Source organism: Electrophorus electricus, chromosome 13 (assembly GCF_041902795.1).
Source record: "Electrophorus electricus isolate QZ-2024a chromosome 13, ASM4190279v1, whole genome shotgun sequence".
NCBI classification, from domain to species: Eukaryota; Metazoa; Chordata; class Actinopteri; order Gymnotiformes; family Gymnotidae; genus Electrophorus; species Electrophorus electricus.
This window is the reverse complement of record NC_137509.1, coordinates 11,823,818-11,847,081: the sequence shown is the minus strand read 5'-3', so window position 1 is coordinate 11,847,081 and position 23,264 is coordinate 11,823,818. Positions and strand designations below refer to the sequence as shown.

Here is a 23,264-nt window from a genome sequence, read left to right as displayed (position 1 = left end):
TACAGTTAAATATGTACTTTTCTACTTAGGGATTTCATTTGTTAAAAAGCATCTGTCCTGATGCCCTGTAAAGTTCTCCCTAATTATTGATAAAACCCAAAAATAACTTCAAAGAGATATAAAGGAAACATATTTATTGTAAGCCTTGAAAATGATTACATAGACAATGAGAGTTCCAATGTTTACATAATGAAGTAATCATCATCATCACCATCGCCATCATCATCATCATCATCATCATCAACACACAATATAGACATCTTTTTGCTTTTCCTGGTGAGGTCTATAGTGGTAGCAAGCTGAAAACATCAGTCCAGACTTCTCTATTCATTGTGAGAGATTCCACATCCTGCGGGACACCAAGACGCTCACATGCCAGCTCTGAGATATAATTCCTCCAGCGGGTCTTGGGTTGACCTCTGTGTCTCCTTCCAGTAGGACATTTCAAGTTCAAGTTTGGTTTACCTGCATAAGCTCTAGTGGAAGCCATCCATGGCATCCTTATGAGATGCAAGAACCTCCTTGACAGGTTCCGCCTAATCTTAAGGAGCGGTTATACTCGGGGGGCCTTCCTGGTCTACAAAGCTCTGCATCCTGTCACGAAATGACAGCCCATCAACCCTGCGGTGAAACATTATTTAGGCAGCTTGTACTTGTGATCTTGTTCTTTTGGTTACCCATATCTCATGATCATAGGTTAGGATGGGTATGTACACTGACTGACCACAACCAGTTTTGTCCTGGGGCTAAACACCAGCTACCCCACCACAGACAAATTAATAGACTGCAACACTGCTGCCACCCACTTAATCTGTTTGTCAGTTCTTTTGCCATCACTCATGAACAAAAGCCCAAGATACTTAACTGTCCTATAAAGGGAGGAGTTCATCCAAGGGAGCATTCCAATTTTCTGAGAGAGTACCAGGATGTCAGACTGAAAAGTGCTGATTTTTATCCCAGCTGCTTTACATTTAGCTGCAAAGTGCTCAAGTGAGTGTTGGATGTCCACCACAGAGGCTGCTAAAGGACAACATTCCAGCCATGTCTATGCCTTGACACTGTGTCCATGAATCCTATATCCTAGGTGCAACTATCAGGTGGATTTCCCTTTCCAGTATCTCAGCATAGACTCCAATAGTCCATAGATGTAAAAAATATATGTGAGAATTCTGTAAAACTACTTTGGTAAACAGTGGATGTTATTCCTGAAGTATCACAATCATAAGCAAAACATAAGCTGAGCAACACAGCTATAGGTTTAGAGACAATAAAATAACATTTGCAAGATATTAAAATGTATTACACAGTTGCTATTGTCACTAAGAAGGTAACCTGCATTTTTTGGATCATAAGCACGTTCCTTTAACATTGACTGCCATACAGATTAAACTGTGACTTATTTGGCCATATTTTTAAAATTTCTGTAAATTCAAGCTGTAACCTGCACTTTTTTGTTCTTGAGGTTTAGTGCCAGATTTTCTATAGCTAAGATGACCAGTGCATTCCTGCTTCATAACAATGTGCATTTTCTGTGACAGCTATTTTACAGTGGATAAAAAGTCATAATTTGTCAAAACGTGAGAGATTCTGGATTTTTAACACAGCTCTCCCATCTAGATTCACGAACACAGGGAGGAGTGCATCTTCAAAGATCTGTATAAATGTGTAGATATGGAACCTATTCTTAGCATCATAGAAGGACACCTGCCCTTCCTGATAATCCACATACACTCCAACCACCTCAGGCTGCACAGATTCTGATAGCTTTGTATAGGGATCTGTACAGGCCCAGAGATTCTGGGATCCCTTCCAAATAGTCCAGTACCCTGTTCTTGGGATCATCTTGAACCGACCTTTTCTTGGAGCGGACGTAGCCGCTACTCCCAACCTCCAGCTTCCAGTTGTTGGTACCAGTATCTCCCAGTAGTACCTCCCAGTAGTGAAGCAAGTGAGCCCTAAGACACATGATGTCTCATCAAACTGTTCATGGTTATCCTGGTAATCATTGGGCAATTTTCTCTCATGAACTTCCAGATTGTCTTCTGACACAGATAGCCAGCGGTTGCAGGAACTTGGATCTAGACGAACATCAACTAGAGCAAAACATCAAGAGACATCATTTATATATTCAATGGATCAAATGTAGTAATGTGCATGAGCTTGTTTGTGTGTTTATTACCTGATGCACTCTGGATCCACTGCCAAACTGTGAGAAATTTTTTTTTTATTTCAACAAGATACTCTTCATGATGTACATGTCCTTCAATATTATTCTCATATTTCTAATAATTCCTACCTGAATCAGGGATGTATTTCTGGTTGCCTAAAGGCAAAAATATCAAATGAGGTTGCAGTCTTGTAGTTGGAAACTGACCATTGGTGAAAGGCTAGATGGTGAACACACTGTGCATGGCAACAGACTCTAACTATATGCTATGCGTTGTTTAAAATAAACAGGTCTAACTAATAAAAAGGCTGGTTCATCAAACGGCTTTTAGCGTGCCATCGTGAGGCAGTGATGGCTCAGTTGTTAGGGTACTTGACTTGTGATTGGGAGGTTGCTGGTTCAGGCCCTGCCACTGCCAGTTTGCTGAGCAAGGCCCTTAACCCTCACTTGCTTCTGTCTAGATTTGGGCTGCTTGGCAATATCCTAGCCCGTTGGTGGTGTGGTATTCAGTACCTCTGTTCTGCTGTGTATGATGATGATTTAACAAGCCATTTAGAATAAGAGTCCTTACCTGATTTCCATGTCCTCTGATTGGTTGTCAGCCATATTTTTGAAACATCCTCCTAAGTAGGAATGATCAGACAGAATTTATTATAACTAAAACAACATCATAAATATGACTCACGGCCATACTTTTATTCAGTTTAACACGACCTTAAGTGTGCTATTGCTTTTATTCAACAGTTCTATCAGTAACAATTATTAGTTAACAGTAATAAGCAATATATTTATGATTTGTTTGTTTATTTAATCATTCATATGGCTCCACCAACACAAATAGGTCCACAACTGGACTGGGACTGGATTCTTGCCAATCAACATATTGTCACATACCCCTCCTCAACTCCTCCCTCCAAGCCCACATAGCCTGTTGGCACTTGGATTTCTTGTGTCTGTATGTGTCTTGCCCCAAACTTGTTTGTCAATCACCTGCACCTGTCACTAGTTTCACTTCTTGAAACATTGTTTATTTAAGGTCCTCTGTTTGTTCCTGTTCTTGTTGGTGTTTGACTCTGTGTATGTCTCACCTTACACGATGCGCTTTGGCTGTCATATTGTGCTCTACCTGTTTGTTGTCTTTTCAGTCTAGTTATAGTTCATTCTTTTGCTTTGTTTGGTTTGTCCCAGTGCTATTACACTATACAACAACACTCACAGAATGACTCTTTTCCTATCAAACTATTTGGTCAGAAATAACTTATAGTCTTTAGCCGATGTGGAATACTTTATTCTGATTGGTCAGTCAATTAATTATGAATAACAAACCTGACTAACAATGTTATTTCTGTACAACAGAATGCTGAATCTTTAGGTTCTGCTACTTCTTCACACCTGTAATCTGATTCCATAGTTTTGTTACCTCAGAGTCACATGAGAGAAGAGACCACACCACAAACTGCAGGAAGGGAAGTAGTCCAGATAGCGTAGTCTCCTTCATAATATGGTTATTAAGAATTTGCTTTATGTCATCATGTTTCAGTCCCATATTCTGTTTGTAACACAGACACACACACACACACACACACACACACACACTTACTTCAGTCATAAGGTTCATGTTTACCTATAATATCCACAATTTGTATCATGATACTGTCTCTAACCTCTGTTACCATCTGTAACTCCCTGGCCCACTTCATGATCTTTTCAGTGTCTTTGGAGCAGTCAGACACATTGTTATTTTTAACCCTGTGTGAAGTCTCCTCCTGAATGAAACCTTTATTCACCACTGCCCTTGGCATGTTGAGTCTGTCCAGTTCTTTTGCCCATGACAGAATGAGATTCTTGCTGCTCTCTTCACTCAATGGGACAGTGGCTTTACTCAGGAGTCCCTTGTCTTTATCCAACATGTTTCTCCTTCGCTATAGGAATCAAAAGTGCACACATCCGTGCAGTTCAGTTTTCTATCAGTGCATTCTATCAGTGCACGCTAACTTTTAATTCTGTAATAATGATTAAGTACTTATTTGTATTAATTATATAATCTGCATAGAAGTTATCTGTATTAGTGATATAAATAATATGAATCAACCTGTATTAATGATAAATGGTGTAACAATAATAACTAACTTAAAATAAAATAAAATAAATGCTATGTACCTTAATATGCTCTACCTCCTTGGCCATGGCTTTAAGATAATGAATGCACTCTTCCAGGGTCTGTATTTGCTTCAGGTCAGGCTGCAGTGGAGAGATCATTTGTTTCAACAACCAACATTTTCAGTTACATAACCTACTCTTCCTGATCTCATGGATGCTTAATGAAATAGAGAGACTATTTTCAGCAGAATTCAGTGCTGAAGTTTATGGACTTTTATCAAATGTAATTAAATGTAATTAAAGCACATTCTAATTACATTTGAGGGATAATTCCATTTGTATTTGACTGGAATTATATAATAAAGAATTACATATCATTTGTACACAGATTTTTCTTAAATCATATATCAGCCTAACATTCCTAGATTCTTCACTCCTCACCATGAAAGTTCAAATGTTTGACACTAATTACATGACTCGACACAATGAGGCATCATAGAAATGTTTGGCTAAACGGCACATTCAGAGAAATAAACTGCAATGGATCTAGTGAATTTAGTTTGCCATGTTTTCATGATTTTAGGCACTTTAAAACAGCACTGATTAATTTCAGCATTTTTAAACATCAGTATCATATGAACATTTGTTGAAAATGCATTTGTAATATGTTTCCAGATAAATTTCAGTATATTTTTCCCCATTTCTGTTGTAGTCCATGAGTAAATGCACAGTCAGTGTTTTCTGTTTGTTTGTTTAGGCTCTGTGTTTCAGCATACTGAATACAAACTATCATTGCATTTAAAATAGAACAATGTCCATGAGTATAAAGTACAGAATTTCATTTTAAATGTTTTACATATTAATCAAGTTAGTCAGATCTGCTGGTATACACAGGCTACATAGCCATGCCACCTTACTTCACAAATGAGATGGAAGGTTTTAGATCTTAAGCAGATAATGTTTTTTCCTCCAGACTTTCCTTTACTGGTACAGGTTAATATTTGTCTGTCCATAAAACTTTGTCCTTTGTCTCCAGCCTTGTTGTGTACATTTATCATCGGTTTTACTGTTCTTAAGGATTACGTTTGCTATCACAAAGGTCACCAGTGCATTCTTGCCCTTTCTCAATGTGATAGTGTAGGTTGTCATGCAGCCCTCCTGTCCAGCAGCCCTGACCATCGAGACTAATGCTGGGGTACTTCACTACACTCCCCAGAATCCTCTGGGGAGCTCACTGTCCCCTGAGAACTAATGTTATACACCTGTGTTTAGCTATATATAATTTCTGTAGGTTAGTTGCTTCCTTGTGAAGTATTGCCTCTGTTCCTGTGAATGTACTGAGCATTATTCATTGTTTCCTGTACTCCCTGTGTTTTGACTGGTTCGCTTTTACTTGATTATGTCTTTGAATTGCCCAATTGTATTCGGTTGCCTTCAGGATTGTTTCTCTCTGGTTCTGTTTTGTTTTACTGGTTTTTTGACTATGATTTTGGATTTACCCTATATAATAAACTATTAACTGATCTGCACACGTCTGGCCCTTCCTGCCACATTACATTGGTTGTCTTTCACTGATTAATTTATTTTGAATAAATAAAATTAAAACAATCAAGTGCATGGTGCAAAATAGCAATAAATACCTTAAAATAAATCTGACACCTGTGAACATGTCATCACAATAAACATTTAAACTTATCACAATAAACAGCAATGCCATAAACATTGCAAATGTTTATGGCCCACACATTGACTACAGAAACAGCAGTGTGATAAATGCATGTTCAGCCCCAAGCAGCTCCATGAATTTTTAACTTTTTTTTTTTTTTCACAAAAGTCTGCCCTACAGAAAAAAAAAACAAAAAAAACAGATGGATTTTTGTCTGATTGGAAGCCAGAATGCTTGCCAGAATGCTTAGCTTTTGCTGCTCCTGGAAAACAGTCCAATTAAACGTTTTACATGCACAGGTATTTTGTTGAAGCCAAAACCAGGTGTAACACACACAATACACATAGATAGCAATCTACAGATGATTTCATCACCTTCTTTGAGCAGAAGGTTGCAACAATCCACCAGTTCTTTTCCTCTGTTTCACCTCTTCTCACCAGTGATCATACCTCTACATCTAACTCTTTGGCTTCTTTTTCTTCTTTCTTCACAGACAAAATCCTTCAACTCCCATCTTCCAGCAATCCATTCCTTCCACTATGTTTCAGATTATTTCAAGAGCTCTGCTTCCATCCACTTTTGCCATCATTAACAACTCCTTATCTCTGGACATGTACTTACTGCACTCAAGACCACCAGGGTGGTACCCTAAAGAAGGCCACACTTGACTTCTCTGACATAAACAATTACAGACTGGTATCTCTCTTCTTAAAAGTTCTTGAATGAGCAGTCTATAATCAATTATCTCTCTTCTTCATCCAGAAACAGCTCTAGAATCCCAATCAGTCAGGATACAAAGTCAAAGTCAACAGAAAAACTTTATGTTGCCAAAACTGCCAAATTGTCATCTGTCTTGATTCCTTCTTGACCTTTTAGTAGCCTTTGACACAGTAAACCTCAACATCTCCCCAACCTCTTTGTGACTGGCACTACATGGAAATGGTTCCTGTCCTATCTGGAGGGACGGTCCTATCAGGTAACATGGAGAGGATCCAAATCCAATCCACACAGACTCTCTACTGGTGTCCCCCAGGCTCAGTGCTTGGTTCTCTTCTCTTTGTACACTTACTCTCTTTATGATGTAATATCTTCTCATAGCTTCTCCTACCACTGCTATGCTGAGGACACACAACTAGTCCTTTCTTTCCAACCTTGTGACTCTCAGGTTTCCAGGCATATCCAGTATACTTGACTGACATTGCTTGGACGACAGCCCACCACTTGAAGCTTAACCACAGCAAAACTGAGCTTCTGTACATCCCAGGAACTCCAAATCCTCATAATGACCTCACAGTTTATTTCAAGAACTCCCTGGTCTCACTGTCTGAAGCTGCTCATAGCTTTGGCATAACTTTGGATAATCAGTTTTTGTTCTCAACTGATGTTTCAAACCTGACCTGGTCTTGCAGATTTCTCCTTTATGATTTATGAAGAATCTGGCCCTTTCTCTCACCACTTAGGTGCTTGGGCAGTTTTGTCATCTCTGAGGTTAACTACTGCTACTTGCTGGTTTTCCTCTATGCACCACCAGACCTCTACAACTGATCCAGAACACAGCAACACAACTAGTCTTCAATCGTCCAAGGTTTACGTCACTCCACTGCTGCGTTACCTTCACTGGCTTCAAGCTGCCGCCTGCATCAGATTTAAAACCCTGATGCTTTCCTAAAAAAAGCCAAAAATGGACCAGACCCTCCCTACATGACAATGGTCAAAGCCCAATCTGTACCACGAGTACTTCAAGTCTCATGGATGACAAGCATCTGGACCATTCTCTGTCCTGGCTCTCAGATGGTGGAGTGAACGTCCACTGGCTGTCCGAACAGCAGAATACCTTGCTATCTTAAAATGCAGACTGAAGACTCTATGTGTGGTGTATTTAAGTGATGCAGACTCTGTTTGTGGTGTATTTAAGTGACTATTAATCCTGCATCTTTGGAAATTTTGTACTAGTGTTTAACTGAACACTTTAGCATTTATTGTTTGGTATTTGTTGATATTGCACTTATATAGTACTTATTTTGCATTTCTAGTAGGCATCAGCATTGATTTCTGTATATACTAGAATTGTAGTTCAACAGCATCATTGACTCATCCTAGATTACTGGATAGGATGCATTCTATGAATAGATTACAAAGTACATTTGTATGCCACTCTGGATAAGAGCATCTGATAAATGTCAAAAATGTAAATGTATAAATGTAATCATTAAATTCATTTTATCGAGCTTTTCAAACATACAATATCACACAATCAAAATCAGTTATAGTCTCACTCACATGGAATATAAATCACAAACACATCTGCCTTCAGCTGATGCCTTAACACATCCCAACTGAAAGATCTGGCATTTGATAGATAGATCATAAGAGGAAATTTTTTCTAGAAAAAATCATTGTCCTGAAAGCCCACCAGAACTGCTTTGGGAAACTATGACAAAAGAGTTAATCAGTTAACCTCTAAATGGAATACCGTGAGAGAGAAAGAATAAGAAATAAGGTGTAAGCCTGCAGATGAAAGAAATTCAGGAATCCAAATGACCTTTATGTTACTCAGAGCAGGCTTTGTCCAGGGTTCAGAGTGCGTGGCCTCTGTTGTCTCTGGTAATTTTAAAACCAGTTTTGAAGAGAAACTGTGGCGGTCAACTGGAAGCATCATCTGAGAGAAAAATATAACAAACTTAAAAATCAGAAGGACATTTGATTTCTCTTGATTTTCTTAACACATTAATTCTAGATCAATTAAAACAGACCAAAGAAACAACTTCAAAACATTTTATCAAACCGACGGTTATATGTGATTATAGTTTCAACCAACAGATTGGCACAAAATTCTAAAAGAAACAAATAATTTGACCAATATAGACACAATCTGGTGTATACATGATATAAACAGAAAGTTGCTTGGTTAAGTAACTAAGGATAATTCTAAAATTAAACTACCAATAGTATTAATCCCAAATATGACATAAAAGATTAGAAATCATTATAACAAATCACAGATAAGTTTTTTCTTAGAAAATAACATACCGCTGTTTTCTTGGTTGAAGATGAAAGGTCTGTGTGCTGTGTACTGGAGCAGTTAACTGTAAGGAAGTGACACATTGTTTTTCCGAAAATGTAATAGTGCAAAGTTCACTGAAGATAAGGACAGTGAATATATAGGTTGTCATACATGCAATCTTTTTTTATTATCGCATATGGAGAATGTATATAACTATAGGTTATATGGCTTCAATAAATAATTGCATTAGCATGCAGAACTGATACATGAAAAAAGTCAAGAAAATAGTGCAAAAAAAATTTTTTTTAACAACACAACGTGATATGAAAGGCTAGGTTTTAGTGATATGTACACCTCATTAGTCAGAATAGTTAGGTCTTTTTTTTCTAAAAGAAAAAAGAAAAAGAAGTCTGTCAAGTCTGTACATTACTGTGGTCTCTGCAACACGATGAATCAAACGAACTGTGTACCGTAATGCTGATATAATAATTCATAATTCCTGGACATGGGCATCCAAGAGCATCGATCAGGCAGCAATGAAAATAGGAAACTTAAAGGAAAAGAACTGATCTACACTCTTAGAACTTTATAGACCCATGGAATAAATGTTATGATTTTACACATTTTTCATATATAAACTGGTTCCCCCGCTTTTTTTCCTTGAGTTAGCCAATTTTTCATGATATAAACATAAACAACAGAAGATGGCGCAACTCTACAGTGCACACTGCGTAAATGTGGAATTTTGTTCTTTGTATGACTCCGTAGAAATAGCGCTAGGTAGCTTAACTCTTAAATGTAAAAAAAAACAAAAACAAAATTAAGACTGGACAGAATCACTCAGTCCTGGCATAGTACGTTTTCTACAATTAATGATGGACATGTGTTCTATAATAAAAACTGAGTGTGCCGATATTAAGGACATTTTGGGCGAACCTTACTGTATTTATGTGTTGAAACAAGGCTACTGTCTTGCTGAGCCAGATGGCTCTTTTCGGGCCGACGGCACTATCTCCTTACTAATTGGACCAAAGATTATTTTAGTGGACACGGGCGGTCCATGGGACCGAGACTTTCTACTCTCGAAGCTAACGGAGAAAGGTCTAACACCAGATGACGTGAGCTTGGTTATTTGTACCCACGGACACTCTGACCACGTGGGCAATTTAGGACTGTTTTCCGAAGCAACAATAGTCGTCGGAAGTGACATAAGCCAGGGAGACCGATACCTGCCTAATCAACTGGCCGAGGGTCTGCCGTATCCGATTGATGACCATGTAAGGAAGGATTTATATGCGTGGATACTAGCCCAGTTCGTTAGTACTACTACAATTTAATTTGCTATTGGTAGTTAGCCTTAAGACATAGGACTACAAGGGATTGCTCATTGTTGAATGATACAATATTAACTGAATTCACTATTTTCTTACACTATTTTGTTGAGATTTTAGACTTTAGATTGCTATGTTTATGTTTAGATTGTTATCTACTTTAGGTAGACTCATTAAAGGGCTCATTATTGAGGACAGTGTTTGCTTACGTTAGAAATTAAATATGTATTGGAAAGGGTTTTTGTGAAAAGGACCAAATCTGTATCAGGTTTCAGTCATAAATGAAAGTATGAAATCTGATATAGGTTTCACTCCCAAGTGATACGTTTGATCATATAATCATTAAGGCAAACATCTTTAACCACCAGGTGGCCATCATTCCCACTGCTGGCCATACAGGACGGGATGTCAGTGTTCTGGTTAAGGGAACCGCTGTGGGAAAAGTTCTGGTTGCTGGGGACCTATTTGAATGCTGTACTGATGAACATTCTTGGAAGGAGCTTAGTGAGAACCCAGAGGTGCAGGAGGTGAGTCGACAGGCAGCACTAAGCATTGCTGATGTCATCATTCCTGGACATGGGCCTCTATTCAAGGTGTTCAGAGAGACACCAAAGACAAATGAAGTCCTGGGATCTGTCTAGATTGCTGAGCCATACCTGGATGCATGATTGTACAACAATTTTGTTCATAGAAACCTCTGCTACTCTAGTACTGCTCTAGATTTTCTGTTGTTACTTAGTTCAGATCAGGGTTTCACCAATGTTTTATAAGATGTATTTTTCAGCATGTCACTTGAGATCTGAAAGCCTTGCCTTCATTAAAGTGGAAATTTACTTAGTTTTACTTATGGGCCCTTGAACATGAAATATCCAGTGGTTTGTCATTCAGATATTTTTAGGGCAGTATGCAGAGTCTTTCTTTTGGAACACTTTAAATGGTATACTTGGACTCACAAGCTAATAAAAATCTATTGAAGAAAGTATGATGTTTTTGAAGTTGAATGCTTTTTTGAATTCACTTAAATGTTTTCTGTGCATTTTGTTGTGTTCCCTGCGATAGTGACTAAAGAAGAGTATAGAACTTTAATCTGTGATGGCATTATAATGCCAACAACCTTTTATTCCAGGATTTCCTGAATGTCATTGGCTGCATACACAGAATACACAATAATATTACCACTCCTTCAGTTATGTGAAACCTTATTTTGTAGCATTAATGTACAATTCAGTTTTATTTCTGTAGAATTTCTAACAGCAGACATTGTCTCAAAGCAGCTTTACGAAAACCAGATCTAGACCCCCATTGAGCAACAGTGGCAAACAAAAACAGCCTCTGTCAAATTTGCATGCAATAACAATACTGTCAGGACTTTCAGTTCACAGTTTTTACACTTCACGTACATTACAAGTAATTGGCCTTCTCCACAGTCTGTATAATAAACTATGTAATGCAGCTTGTATTATCACCAATATTGAAGCCAAGGGTTCAGGCTCGGTCATGCATTTATCAGACCACATCTTGCAACAAATAATAAATTCTAGTTTATCTTAACAGAACTGTAAATAAACTACATGTATCCACCTGGAAATTTGCTTTTCAGATAGATCTTGTATAGAACTTTACAAGAAGCTAGGAAGAGGTAAGAATGGCCTTGTAAGGTTGTAAGGTTGAGGTTCTAATGATCTCTAATGCTTTATTAGCTGCTATCATCAGGTAGAAAAGTTCTCACGTTGGTTTGCTACTACAGTTTGTGCACTTCAAAACTGTTAAAGTGGCCCTCGTCTATTCTTAATTGTTACCAGTCATAACTTAGGTGAAAATGTTTTATTTTGTGGCCTTTGCTGTGACGTGTTTGAGCTGCTTTTCTAAAAATGATATATTATGTGCCAACTGCAGCTTGGGCTCTATCTGTGACTGCTTATGAAACGCCCTGTTGCCATGCAAAGTCTGAAAACCACATGCACATACGGTATTCATTTGAGGAAGTAAAGCTCAACTCTAAACTTAGTGGTTTTATTAAGGCTTAGCACATAAGAACTAAGCTAAAGTGTTTTATCATCTTTGATTTATACTTCTATACTTCATTTTTATACTTTCAAGCCTGTTTAAATCCACCTGGATTACACCTTTTAAAAGAATATGGACCATGACAATTTGTGCATAATGTTCATGTGTGTCCTATGCGCTCCTTAGTCAGATGTATGTATTGCGAAGTCTATTAAAAGTGGGAAAGCATAAAAGAAGAACCTCTCCAACAACCTCTCCAATTTTTCTTAAGTAATATATTACATGGGGAAGAATGTCTCCAATCTCACATCTGAATACAAAGTTCACCTTACAAGTGGACACAAGTGGATTTCACTGATCCAAGATCAGATTTAATATTATTGATTACTGAAGTTGCATTGATAAGGCTAGTGTAAGCCTGGCCCAAGATTAAGCTTTCTCACCAGAGTCACTCCCCTCCCAGTGAGCACATTAAAGCATTGATTGCAATATGGTGCATTCAGCTAATACCGTTTGTTCTTACTCTTATGACTTTTGATAACCTCTTTCATGATATTTCTTAACACACCGCACAGCCCTCTTTGTGCTTGATTATAACATGAAGTGGCACTGAAGGTGGTATCATTCTGTGTCATCAAAATGACATCAAACTGTATTGCGCTCTGTGAAACAGCATTACTGTAAAACAAACACAGTCACTATTCCCAACACTACCATCTACTCCTACGTTAATTACAATAGTGCATATCAACTCTGGTACAGTTGGCTCTCCTGGATCATGGCATGAGATACCCTGTGTAAGACGTGATCTTGTTCACAAAGCCTTTTTTGTCTGAAATTTTGGCCTTCAGTTACATTTTCTGCATTTTGAGTAAAATAACATTAGATATATTTAGGTCATGGGCACAAATGTGGCTTTACACTGTATGATGCAACCACACCTACAGAACTTTGTTTACTTGACTTTTGTGGTTTGCATGTTTCACACTGGAGATGTATGTCTTACATGGTAGGTGTATTTAATTTTAAGACACATAAACAGAGCCCCAGCCATGAGATGGGTCTATACTGCTTTTTGAGTTATGGGGTGTCAGAGGATGTGTTCAGATATCTGATATGTACATAATCTGATATGCATGGTTCTTTCCACAAAAAAAAGAATGCTTGAAAGGTCTGTGAAAAAAAACTGAGATGTATTTCCTGAGCTGTCATGGAAATAGAGTTTCTGTTGTGCATGAAGTCAAATGACAAATATAAATACAGCATCTCTTGAATCAAGCTTGGCAAAAATATTCTTCAGGTACGTGTCATGAAGCTTCTGATTTGTTCAGGGCTTTTATTTATCAAAAATACTTTGTAGTAAAGTTTGTGTGACAAGTCAATAATCTAAAAGAACAATTTATTGATTTCTTTTTATCTAGTTGAGTAGCATTTTTGATGAGTTGTGAATGCAAGACTAAGTGATATGAAAAATATTAAATGCTTGGTTTACTATAGATCCTGAATTCCCAACGCTAAATTATATCATATCATAAAGATTAATTTCTGCACATGTAGAAATTATTTATAAGATTCTTTCAAGATTGCAAATTTATTCTAAGTTTCAAACAGGAACAAAGAGATGCAAGGCATACTTTAATGAATGGATCATCTCAATCTTAAAACTATAAGGTGCTATAAATTACTTGGCAAACATATATAAAACAATATTTGTTGCAACTAAACTACTTACTCAAAGGATTGATATGAGCTAACTGTCAAAGGCTTATGAGGAAGTGTTTCAGGAAGTGACCAAAAGCAATATGCTTATCCTGCAGAAAACATTGCATCTGATCACAGTGTTTGACAGTGTGGTCACTATAATGCTTTTGGCACTGCAGTATGACAATGCTTTTAATGTCATATATGACTCAGTATAGGTATAGGATATTTAAAAATCAGCTGAAATAATTGTTCAAACTCTGCCTTATTATATTATTATATTGCACTAGTGTGTACTTTCAAAGGGTATTAACACGGCTCATAACCAGGAAGGTTTTAATATCCCAGATTAAATCAATTATATGGTATAACATTATATTAAATAATTAATTTGCTTTATATATAACCTTAATGTTATCTAATTTACTGCCATGATAGGTATTAGGCTTTTGCAAAAAGTACCTAATAAGAATATAAAATCTCCACTAACTTTTACATGCAAAAAATGTTATAGCTCAAACAGTCTTTTAAACTCATATATTATTAGGGCTTTGCTGCTAAAGACCATTCTCTTTCAAAGAAACAGAATAGTTACTTTTTTTCCACCCTTGAGCATATTGCTATTTTTGGCTCTTTTGCATGTGTAAGTAATTACTTATGTATTTTCTTGCCTTACAAGAGTTTATGTGTCATCATTATTGTTCTTCTGATTGTTCCATTTCAGCATACAGGAAGCTAGTTGTGGACACCAACCAAAAAGAGGAATTATGCGATTAAACTCAACAACCCTGGATGGTCTAGTTGCACTGTGTTTGAATCAAACACAAGGCCAGATAAACGTCACCTTCATTGTTGTGTATGCTCTGGTCTTTGTAACTGGGCTGGCCCTCAACCTCATAGCACTTGTGGTTTTCTTTTGCCTGACCGAGCTGCGTTCACAAACCACTGTCTACATGACCAACCTAGCCCTAGCAGACCTTCTTCTAGTTTGTACTCTACCTTTCAGGATCCTTCATCACTGGGGTTTTGGTTTATCTCAGATGACCTGTGAAGTGGTTGGTCTTATACTGTTAGTAAACATGTATGGAAGCATATTTCTTCTCACCTGCATTAGCCTCGACCGCTGCATGGCTGTTTGCTTCCCTTTGTCTTCCCAAGTACGTGAAGGTCGCAAAAAGGCACGACTCGTGTGCCTGGGGGTTTGGATGCTAACCATAGGGGCTAGCCTCCCCATGTATCTGTCTAAGATCAAGATGATCAAAAACAACACAGAGAATTGTTTTGGAGGCTTTCCACACTATGCTATACAAACGACTGCACTTACCTCCTCGCTAACAATAGGATTTGGCTTGCCACTGGTAATCATGGGTCTCTCTTCCTGGAGCCTTGTGAAGGCTATTAGAAAAAGCACTGCAGTGCAGACAACTGACTTGTTCGACAGTCACAAGATCCAGAGGATGGTGGGCATTAACCTAACCATCTTTCTCTTCTGCTTTCTTCCATATCATCTTATGTTGGTAGTGCAGCACTTTTACATAAACCATAAGAAGAGTTTGCCATGCTCAGTGCTATCTGCTCACCACAACAGCCTGATGGTAGCTTGCATGAATGCCACTCTGAATCCAGTGACTTACTACTTTACCAAAGAGACATTCCGGAAAAATGTAGACATAGATGCTGTTCGGAGGATGTGGCCCATGAACAGTCACAGCTCTGATGGAAATACCCCTTGCAGACGACCTCTGAGTACTTAATGGTTAAAACATGTTTTTTATCTAGGCAGATATTGAAAATTATATTGACCACATATAGCCTGTATTATTATTGTAACTGGGTATTGAGAAATGCAGTTTCAGTTGCATTCCTATATTCACAAAAGTAAAGGATTGCACTGACCTGCAAGTTCATTATTTGATTCTGCAATTAATTTCTTATGCTGTGTGAAGGGCATTTCAATTAGATCTCAAAATGGAACTGATGCAATATTATTACCATGAGTTGTATTTCTTTGCCTTGAGCAAAGCAGTAGAGCAGTATTAACAGCAAATATCTCAAAGGCCATTCACAAAAGTACTTTTATGTGAAATAAAAAACAAAAAATAGCTGTAGATTCAACAACATTACAAACTGTACTGTTTGTACTCAGAGAAGTTAAAGTCAAAGATTAATTTAAGTGTATAGTACTTCATACAACATACACTGTCACAAAAGCAGCTTTACAAAAATGTAGGTGGAGATCCCTATTGAGCAAGCCAGTGGAGACAGCACAGTGGCTGTTAGTACTACATGCACATTTTAGTTGACTTAGTGGAGAATGATTCATACTAAAACTTCAGTTGGTGCTACTATGCAATATCTAGTGACCATATCACAATATTTAGGGCATCAGTGGTGATGACAGCTAACTCAGTCCAAAAACATTTGTCATTTTAAAAAACAGCACCTAGTCCTGTACATACTACACTATAAAAACAGCACAGAGATATCATCAGAATTCTTGCCCTAAGCCGATTTTTGGTTTAATAAATTTGTTTTTCTTACTGCGTTCCTTTGATGTTCGATACCTCTGACCTGTCGACTCTGTTGGAGGAGCAGCCCAGTGGAGAGAGATCAAGCAGAACTACTTTCCTCCACATTGCCAAAAATTGTTATGTTGGAAACAGAAATTAACAATACAGATGGGGCTTAATGAATGAACAAATATTATTTACCTTCAGAGTAACAAATTCCATCTGAAAACAGGGTCACTCAGTTTAGTGTAATCTGGTAGCCTCTTGTCATCATTTTAAAGCACCACAGTAAATTGGCTATTGAATGCCCTCATTGTAATTCTCATCTATTCCTCCTGAATGGTCTATAGTTTTCTGTCTTCTATCATCTCAAGTAAAAAAAGGAAAGCACTGCATATGCATATATGTAAATATATATAATAACCACTGAGTAGTTCAGTATTTTTGCAGTCTAAGCAATTAAAATACTTCTGCACATGCCATGGTATAAAACTGAATGTAAATGTAAATGTAATTGTTTCATCTTACCACTTTGTACTTTGGGTTTATAAGTTTTCAGGATCAAAATGTTTTATAAAATACTTGTGACACTTTAGACACAAGTTATTATATATGACATAATACTGAGTGTGTGTGACATTTTTCAAATAAAGTGGGTGGTCTTTGAGTAACATCTTATTGCCTAAAAGTTTACTAATAACTAATACTAAACTTTACTAAGGTTAATTAATTAGTCCACCATTAGTCCAGTTAGTATGCAGACCTGCTTGGATCCTTTACAAAACACACCAACATACTGCATAATGAGCATATAGTAAATGTGAAATTAAACATTACACATTATTTTTATGGATCGTTACACTCTAGATGTAGCCTATTTGCTGTAGCAAATTCTAATTCACAAAAATACAACTACAAAATTGACTTACTACTCTTAGTTGAGTTATGAAACTATATGGCACGCGTTTCCTGTAACAAGAGATGGTCATGGCTTCTGTATATATATAGCTTCCTTTCTGATCTATATGACAAGTTTTTACCTCACCTCCCCTGCTTCCTTCTGACGCCTACACTCATCTCTAGTGACCTTTTAGTGCAAGCAGCAGCCCTGCTGAAATTCAGTGCCAGTTTTTGAAACAGTTATTACCACGATGTAGCGCCATTTGGCCAAAATAGACCAGACGGCAGCAACAGTAAGAGCAAAAAACTGCCGCTGTTCTGTTGTTAGTGCCGCAAGACACAGACTTGGTATTAGCAGCGTGGCTGTTATATGGTAACAAAATGTTAAGATATTTTCCAATAACTTTTAGCCCACCTGTGTGAAGGTCCTTTTAAGTTTTTTGGGGAAGATGCAGGTTTGGTGGGGGGAAAAAAAAGATAAAATTAGGTCTAAGTGACATGAATGTATTGATCCCAGACAAATTTGTGTCCCCATCCCAAGTCTGAAACAGCCCAGAAATGTGCGCGATGGCAGTGCTAAGTTTCCATTCCGAACTCACGTGACTCGCAAAGCGCAGATATAATTTTGTCACCGTCCCAGTGACCTGCTTAAATACGAAGCTACTGGTTGTTGTTTTGCAGTTAAGATGCTTCTTCCAAGTGAACAAAAATCTGAATGCATAAAAATCTGCAAATTTAATAATTTAGTTAGACTGATAACCACATGTAAACAGATTACTGACGTTATCAAACCAAGTTTGTGTGTTCATTTAAATTTGTATGAACGTAGACGTTTTAAAGTCAGCGACCAACGTTCAGGCTGTTTTGTAGGCCACCTTATTCTGAACAAAGAAAATGAAACGACTGTATTACCTCTCAAACTAAATGCCCGTTTGGGGTTGTAGATTTTATTTATTTATCGTATCACAGGCAACAGCTATCTGTTAACTAGATCTAACTTTTTAAACAATTTTTTGGCGGCGAAGATTCTTGAGGTAGGTATGTGTGTTGGCAGAAATCAAAACGTAACCGTGGGTTTTAGAATATAACATGTACATACTATATCCTCGTTACAAAGTGTTAAAAAGAAAAAAAACTAAGACCGGTTTAAATGCTTTAAGATTGCCATTAAAGCCTTGGCACCTTGTCTATTATTCTGCTGACTGTGGGTCATTACAGCCGGACAGCAGAATAAAAAGGTTTTAGCGCGCTTCACTGGAGTGTGGCCGGCCCAGAGACAAAGGCGCGAACAAAAGGAAAAGCGGAGCGGGGTATGTGTGGTCGTAGTGAACAGAAAGGGATCAACCTAAAGAGAAGTTCCTTCGGTGTTTTAAGACTTGGAAAAAAAACATTTTATTGTTATGCATGGGCATCCTACAGCTGTCTCCTACCGTTGTGCACTCTCAAATATGTTTAGTCGTTTTTTTCAGGGGGTATTGGGGGCATGGGGTCTGAGGTATGTAATTTCCGTGATCAGTGGATGCTTCGTCAGATGGTTCTTAGAAAATGTAAAAAAAACCAACACACAACTATAAACTAACCTATTAAGATACGCATTTAATTCTGTACATCATCGCGCCTTGACAGATCATCAATCGACATTCTTTAAGTCTAAAGTAAACTATTTTTGCAAAGCACAACGTTCTGCAAAAGATCGCTGATAAAATGGTCTGACCCGCTTGCAAACCTTTTAAAACAGTTTAGAAAACTTCAAATCTCTGCGGTATCGTGCGACACTTGGCAACTCCGGCAGAAGCGTGGAACCCGCGAGACTGTGGGAAAGTGTGGTGCCAGAAGCACCCATACATTTTCATGTTAATTATTATGGGTAGTCGAGGGAAGGGGTGGGCATATGTTTAAAACGAGTTCACATGCAGCTATTTCCCAGTTTACCTGCAAGCCAACACTATAAATCACATCTTTGGAAGAAAGTAACCCGTATTGCGACGTAGTTGTACTTTTTTTTGCAAAGGTTTTAGTTTTAGTTCAGAAATAAACTTTTGTACCGAACAATGACTGCCTCTAATCTCACCAATGGATCAGAGAAGAATTTCAACTCCAAAGAGGAAAGAAAGGTAGATTTATCTTGTACGATTATTTGTATAGCAGTTGGACGAAAAGCGTTGTAATATCGCTGTTTAATGTTTCTGTTACTTCGTAGCAAGTAAATAATTACAATGGTGATATTTTATTTGTAGTATCACGTGAACCGCCTTCTGCAGCTAACTTTGCACTCACAGCGCATTTGTTACAATAATCACCAGTCTCAACATATTTTTAGCTTCGAAAACCACTGATAGAGAAGAGACGTAGAGAACGTATCAATTCAAGTCTAGAGCAACTGAAGGGTATTATGGTGGATGCCTACAATTTGGATGTGAGTAGCTGCCAATAAACCATCTCTTGTGCTCACATACTCACACCCCCCCACCTGTTGTTCCTTGATGCATAGTTATTTTCCCTCCTATTCCTTTATTAAGCAATCCAAGCTAGAAAAGGCAGATGTTCTAGAGATAACTGTGCAGCACATGGAGGGTCTTCAGAAGACTCACGGGCCAGGTGAGAGTTATGTTGAGATTTATGGTGAGACCTGTTTGTGGTGATATTTACAGTGTGTCATTTTTTTCCCTGAGCTTTCCACAAACCGAGGAAGAAATGTGTGCTACAGAAAATTAACAACATCAGTTGCATTTACACAACAAAGTATAATGCTTTATATTTTCTGCCTTTGTTATAATAACTTGAGAAGTTATGCAAAAACAATTATGCATAATACAGAGTCTGGATGTCTACCATCTCTCTACATTGTTTTGTAGCAGGTTGCCAGGGACCCAGCATGGCGTTTGAATCCCGCCACCGTTACAGTAGTGGCTATATCCAGTGCATGCACGAGGTGCATAATTTGCTCCTTAACTGTGCAGGCATGGACAAATCCCTGGGAGCCCGACTTCTAAACCACCTTCTAAAGGCTCTGCCCCAGATGACTGGAGAGAACAGTGCCAGTGGAAATACTGGCAACAACACTGCCTCCAAGAGCCCTCTCCACACCTCCCCTTCCCAGTCACCGCTCCCCCTTGTCTCCTTTGCGCCCCGCTCTCTTCACCTCCACACTCCTCCTGCGACCCCTCCCTCACCCAGCAGCCCTCACTGCTCTCCTGGACTCCTCCTGCAGAGAGAGGGTGGTGGCAGCAGGTACCAGGAGCAGCCCTCCCCACCTAGGTCATGCTCCCCCCAACCTCCAGCGCATGCAGAGGCCCTTCCCCCCTTCTTCCCAGGGGGCAACCCCTCCATGTGGAGGCCGTGGTGATTGAGTGTAGCCCTCCCCCATGTTTTCCTTGCCCCCTGCCTCCACTGTTCCCTAATAGTGTCCATTACATCCTCCTCTCCTGGGATGTTTGAGTGCCGGGATTTTCACTCTGGGAGCACAGAGGTCATGGAATAATAGCAGGTCTCAGAACCCCTGAGGGTTTTGTTGCATCATTTGAAGCACCGTTCTGTATGGCTGATTTATAATGGTGTGTGCTTAATTGGAGTTTGGAAAACAAAGACTGTTACCAAGGTTACTTCCTCAGAATGGGGCATGGGTGGGAAAAAAAAACAGCTACTTCTCACTTAATGGTATTGAACTGTTACTTTGGTATGACTGGAGTTTCTTTTTGCATTGAAACTCTGTGTTTGTATGGTTCTTTTTATGTTTTCCCCTTTCTGTTTTTTCAAGGATTGTTGTGGGTTTATGTGGCAAAGGATTTCTGTTACAGTATAATGGATGTGTAAATATCTCATGGTAAATATCTCATTGACAGTGGCTCAAAGTGGAAGAAGTTGTAGTAAATACTTAATTCTTGTATATTACAAGAAGAGCATGAAACTGGTTCCTCATATTGAAGCAAATGAAACCATTTTCCTTCTTTAAATGTTTGATATCTGTGTGTATAATTGTTTTATATTGATAGTGAGCAGCTAACAATGGTGGTGATGAAAGAAAGTAAGTTTTTGTTTCTAAGAATGACAAGATCCTTTGTGGATGAAAATTTATTTGCAAAATGATCATTTTTAGCTCCTCTGCTCATTCTCCAGCTTTATGTACAAGTAAAGTTGTAAATGTGTATATTCTTTCTTTGTCACGCCTTTCATTATGTTAAAGCAGTTACAAGTAGCCACAGAGGGCCCTATCCTGACTCCCGTACCAGAGCTGTGACTAGTAAATAGGTGCTTCCACCTACTGGTCGATTGCAGAATTTCTAAGACCGTAGTTTAAAAACTGCTGAATATCAAATTACTTATTCTGTATATATTAAAACAAAAAGTGGCCAGTGATAGCCCTTGGATAAATATTGTTGCTGGGATGAAAATGCACATGTTGGAATCTGGAATCATCAGTTCAAATATATTTCTCTTCCACTGACAGAAACATCATTACAGTTCTAGGATATGATAAGAATAAGTCTGCCAAATGTTCATCATTTTAATCTGATGAAACTAAAAAATCTGTACCATACTTGGACAGTTCACACTACAGTGAATTTCAATATAAAATTAGAATAAATGGCATGTTTTTTGTATTTGTTTACATTTACGTATATTTCTCGCATAATCATTACTAACAGAAGAAAGACCAAGCTTAACCTTATGCTAATAAAACAAATGCTTATAATTAAATCATTCAATAGATTGCTTATGTCATGTATTGAAATGCATTGCTATTAAGGTTGGCTATAGACATATAACAGGCCAAGATTTCTGAGCTATAGGCCATTGTCAGAATAAAGACACAAAGCACAGAACTATTTAACATTTGAGTTGTTTAAATGTGCATGTGAAGTATTGTTTGCCATTTGTCAGCGTCCTGAGCAGTATCTTTTTTTCCCCCCTTCTTCTAGTCGCCTCGGTTTTTGCTTTTACCTTGTTTCAGAATCTCGTTTTTGTACTTCTGCTCTCTACCAACCTGGTCTTGCAGATTCATCCTATATCTCGGAATAATTGGGTATTACTTCTGGTATACTTTTGGGTGACAAAGGTTGGGTTCTGTGTGTTGTAGTACCACAATAAATGTTTGTGTCTGACATTTCTTTTTAATTTCCACCATCACTTCAAGCAATCTTAATGGAATTTCAGAGTACGAAGAAACATTTAAACAAAAATATAAAATATTTTTTACACATTCAACTAACAACAATTGGCATGTCTCCTGACTGAAAAGCTTCTGTTCACTGGTGATTTATTGCGAGCTGTTTCTAAGGGATTTTGTACCCACACCCAGGAAAGAGGATTTCACTTTGTGTGCAGGATAACAAAAGAACAGATCATTGAGCTGAATGCTAGTTGGTTTAAAAGACACACCAGTTAATCTAATTAACCCTGCTTTGACTGAGCAATAAGTTGATATTTTATGTTGACACACAATGCACTCTCCTTTAAAGAGTTAAACAGCCTGCACAGCTGCTTTTCCATTTCTGTTAAACAAAGATTTTGGCATTTCAGTTGCATTCCAAAACAAACAAAAACTAAATTGGCCTTAAAAGGAGCATATGCCCTTTTTTCTTTGGTCACTTCCATTCCACTATATAGGAGGATCCTCAGCATATTTCATATTCAAGAAACCTCTTGACTGACAGCCATCAAATATAGCAGTCCTGAACAAGTATGGGGCATAATCATACCCCACATGTATAAGCCCAAAAAGGGACACTAGGAAAACATATAGTTGGGTGTGGTCCTGAAAATCATCAAAACCTTATAGCAGCATATCAGTGGGACTACTTTGCTTCAAATTCGGCATTTAAGTTAATGTAATTGGTGCAGGTTTTAACGTAATTACGGTAGGCACGTCCAATTGTAA

At 38.0% G+C, this 23,264-nt stretch overlaps 4 protein-coding genes across 4 annotated transcripts; 3 read left to right on the top strand and 1 right to left on the bottom strand.

Annotated features, from left to right (window-relative positions):
• Nucleotides 1-119: 119 nt before the first annotated feature.
• LOC113580796 (uncharacterized) lies at nt 120-16,593 on the bottom strand. The gene is made up of 10 exons (XM_081695094.1): nt 16,518-16,593; nt 8,964-9,019; nt 8,476-8,592; nt 4,328-4,408; nt 3,832-4,089; nt 3,588-3,716; nt 2,739-2,790; nt 2,297-2,323; nt 2,180-2,206; nt 120-2,093 (listed from the first exon to the last, which is right to left on the bottom strand). Exons 3-10 carry the CDS (start codon nt 8,590-8,592, stop codon nt 1,561-1,563), a joined length of 1,224 nt encoding a protein of 407 aa, XP_081551220.1. The 5' UTR covers nt 8,964-9,019; nt 16,518-16,593; the 3' UTR covers nt 120-1,560.
• mblac1 (metallo-beta-lactamase domain containing 1) lies at nt 9,708-11,250 on the top strand. Its single transcript, XM_027015635.3, has 2 exons — nt 9,708-10,214; nt 10,637-11,250. The coding sequence occupies exons 1-2, from the start codon at nt 9,810-9,812 to the stop codon at nt 10,907-10,909; spliced, it is 678 nt and encodes a 225-aa protein (XP_026871436.2). The 5' UTR covers nt 9,708-9,809; the 3' UTR covers nt 10,910-11,250.
• On the top strand, nt 13,309-17,146 carry si:dkey-3k24.8 (lysophosphatidic acid receptor 6). The gene is made up of 2 exons (XM_027015631.3): nt 13,309-13,575; nt 14,701-17,146. The coding sequence occupies exons 1-2, from the start codon at nt 13,520-13,522 to the stop codon at nt 15,728-15,730; spliced, it is 1,086 nt and encodes a 361-aa protein (XP_026871432.2). The 5' UTR covers nt 13,309-13,519; the 3' UTR covers nt 15,731-17,146.
• A 2,150-nt stretch (nt 17,147-19,296) lies between these two features.
• On the top strand, nt 19,297-22,488 carry her8a (hairy-related 8a). The gene is made up of 4 exons (XM_027015633.3): nt 19,297-19,500; nt 19,707-19,802; nt 19,906-19,984; nt 20,242-22,488. The coding sequence occupies exons 1-4, from the start codon at nt 19,438-19,440 to the stop codon at nt 20,730-20,732; spliced, it is 729 nt and encodes a 242-aa protein (XP_026871434.2). The 5' UTR covers nt 19,297-19,437; the 3' UTR covers nt 20,733-22,488.
• Nucleotides 22,489-23,264: the final 776 nt, after the last annotated feature.

Excerpts from the sequence above, each read along its gene's own strand:
- LOC113580796 (XM_081695094.1), bottom strand. The coding sequence starts at position 8,592 with ATGATGCTTCCAGTTGACCGCCACAGTTTCTCTTCAAAACTGGTTTTA. Across the intron at positions 3,717-3,831 it reads AGTTACAGATGGTAACAGAG|AATATGGGACTGAAACATGA; the intron begins GTTAGAGACAGT and ends TGTTACAAACAG. Across the intron at positions 2,094-2,179 it reads GTGGATCCAGAGTGCATCAG|TTGATGTTCGTCTAGATCCA; the intron begins GTAATAAACACA and ends GTTTTGCTCTAG.
- mblac1 (XM_027015635.3), top strand. The coding sequence starts at position 9,810 with ATGATGGACATGTGTTCTATAATAAAAACTGAGTGTGCCGATATTAAG. Across the intron at positions 10,215-10,636 it reads CGTATCCGATTGATGACCAT|GTGGCCATCATTCCCACTGC; the intron begins GTAAGGAAGGAT and ends TTTAACCACCAG.
- si:dkey-3k24.8 (XM_027015631.3), top strand. The coding sequence starts at position 13,520 with ATGACAAATATAAATACAGCATCTCTTGAATCAAGCTTGGCAAAAATA. Across the intron at positions 13,576-14,700 it reads TTGGCAAAAATATTCTTCAG|CATACAGGAAGCTAGTTGTG; the intron begins GTACGTGTCATG and ends GTTCCATTTCAG.
- her8a (XM_027015633.3), top strand. The coding sequence starts at position 19,438 with ATGACTGCCTCTAATCTCACCAATGGATCAGAGAAGAATTTCAACTCC. Across the intron at positions 19,803-19,905 it reads TGGATGCCTACAATTTGGAT|CAATCCAAGCTAGAAAAGGC; the intron begins GTGAGTAGCTGC and ends TCCTTTATTAAG. Across the intron at positions 19,985-20,241 it reads TCAGAAGACTCACGGGCCAG|CAGGTTGCCAGGGACCCAGC; the intron begins GTGAGAGTTATG and ends ATTGTTTTGTAG.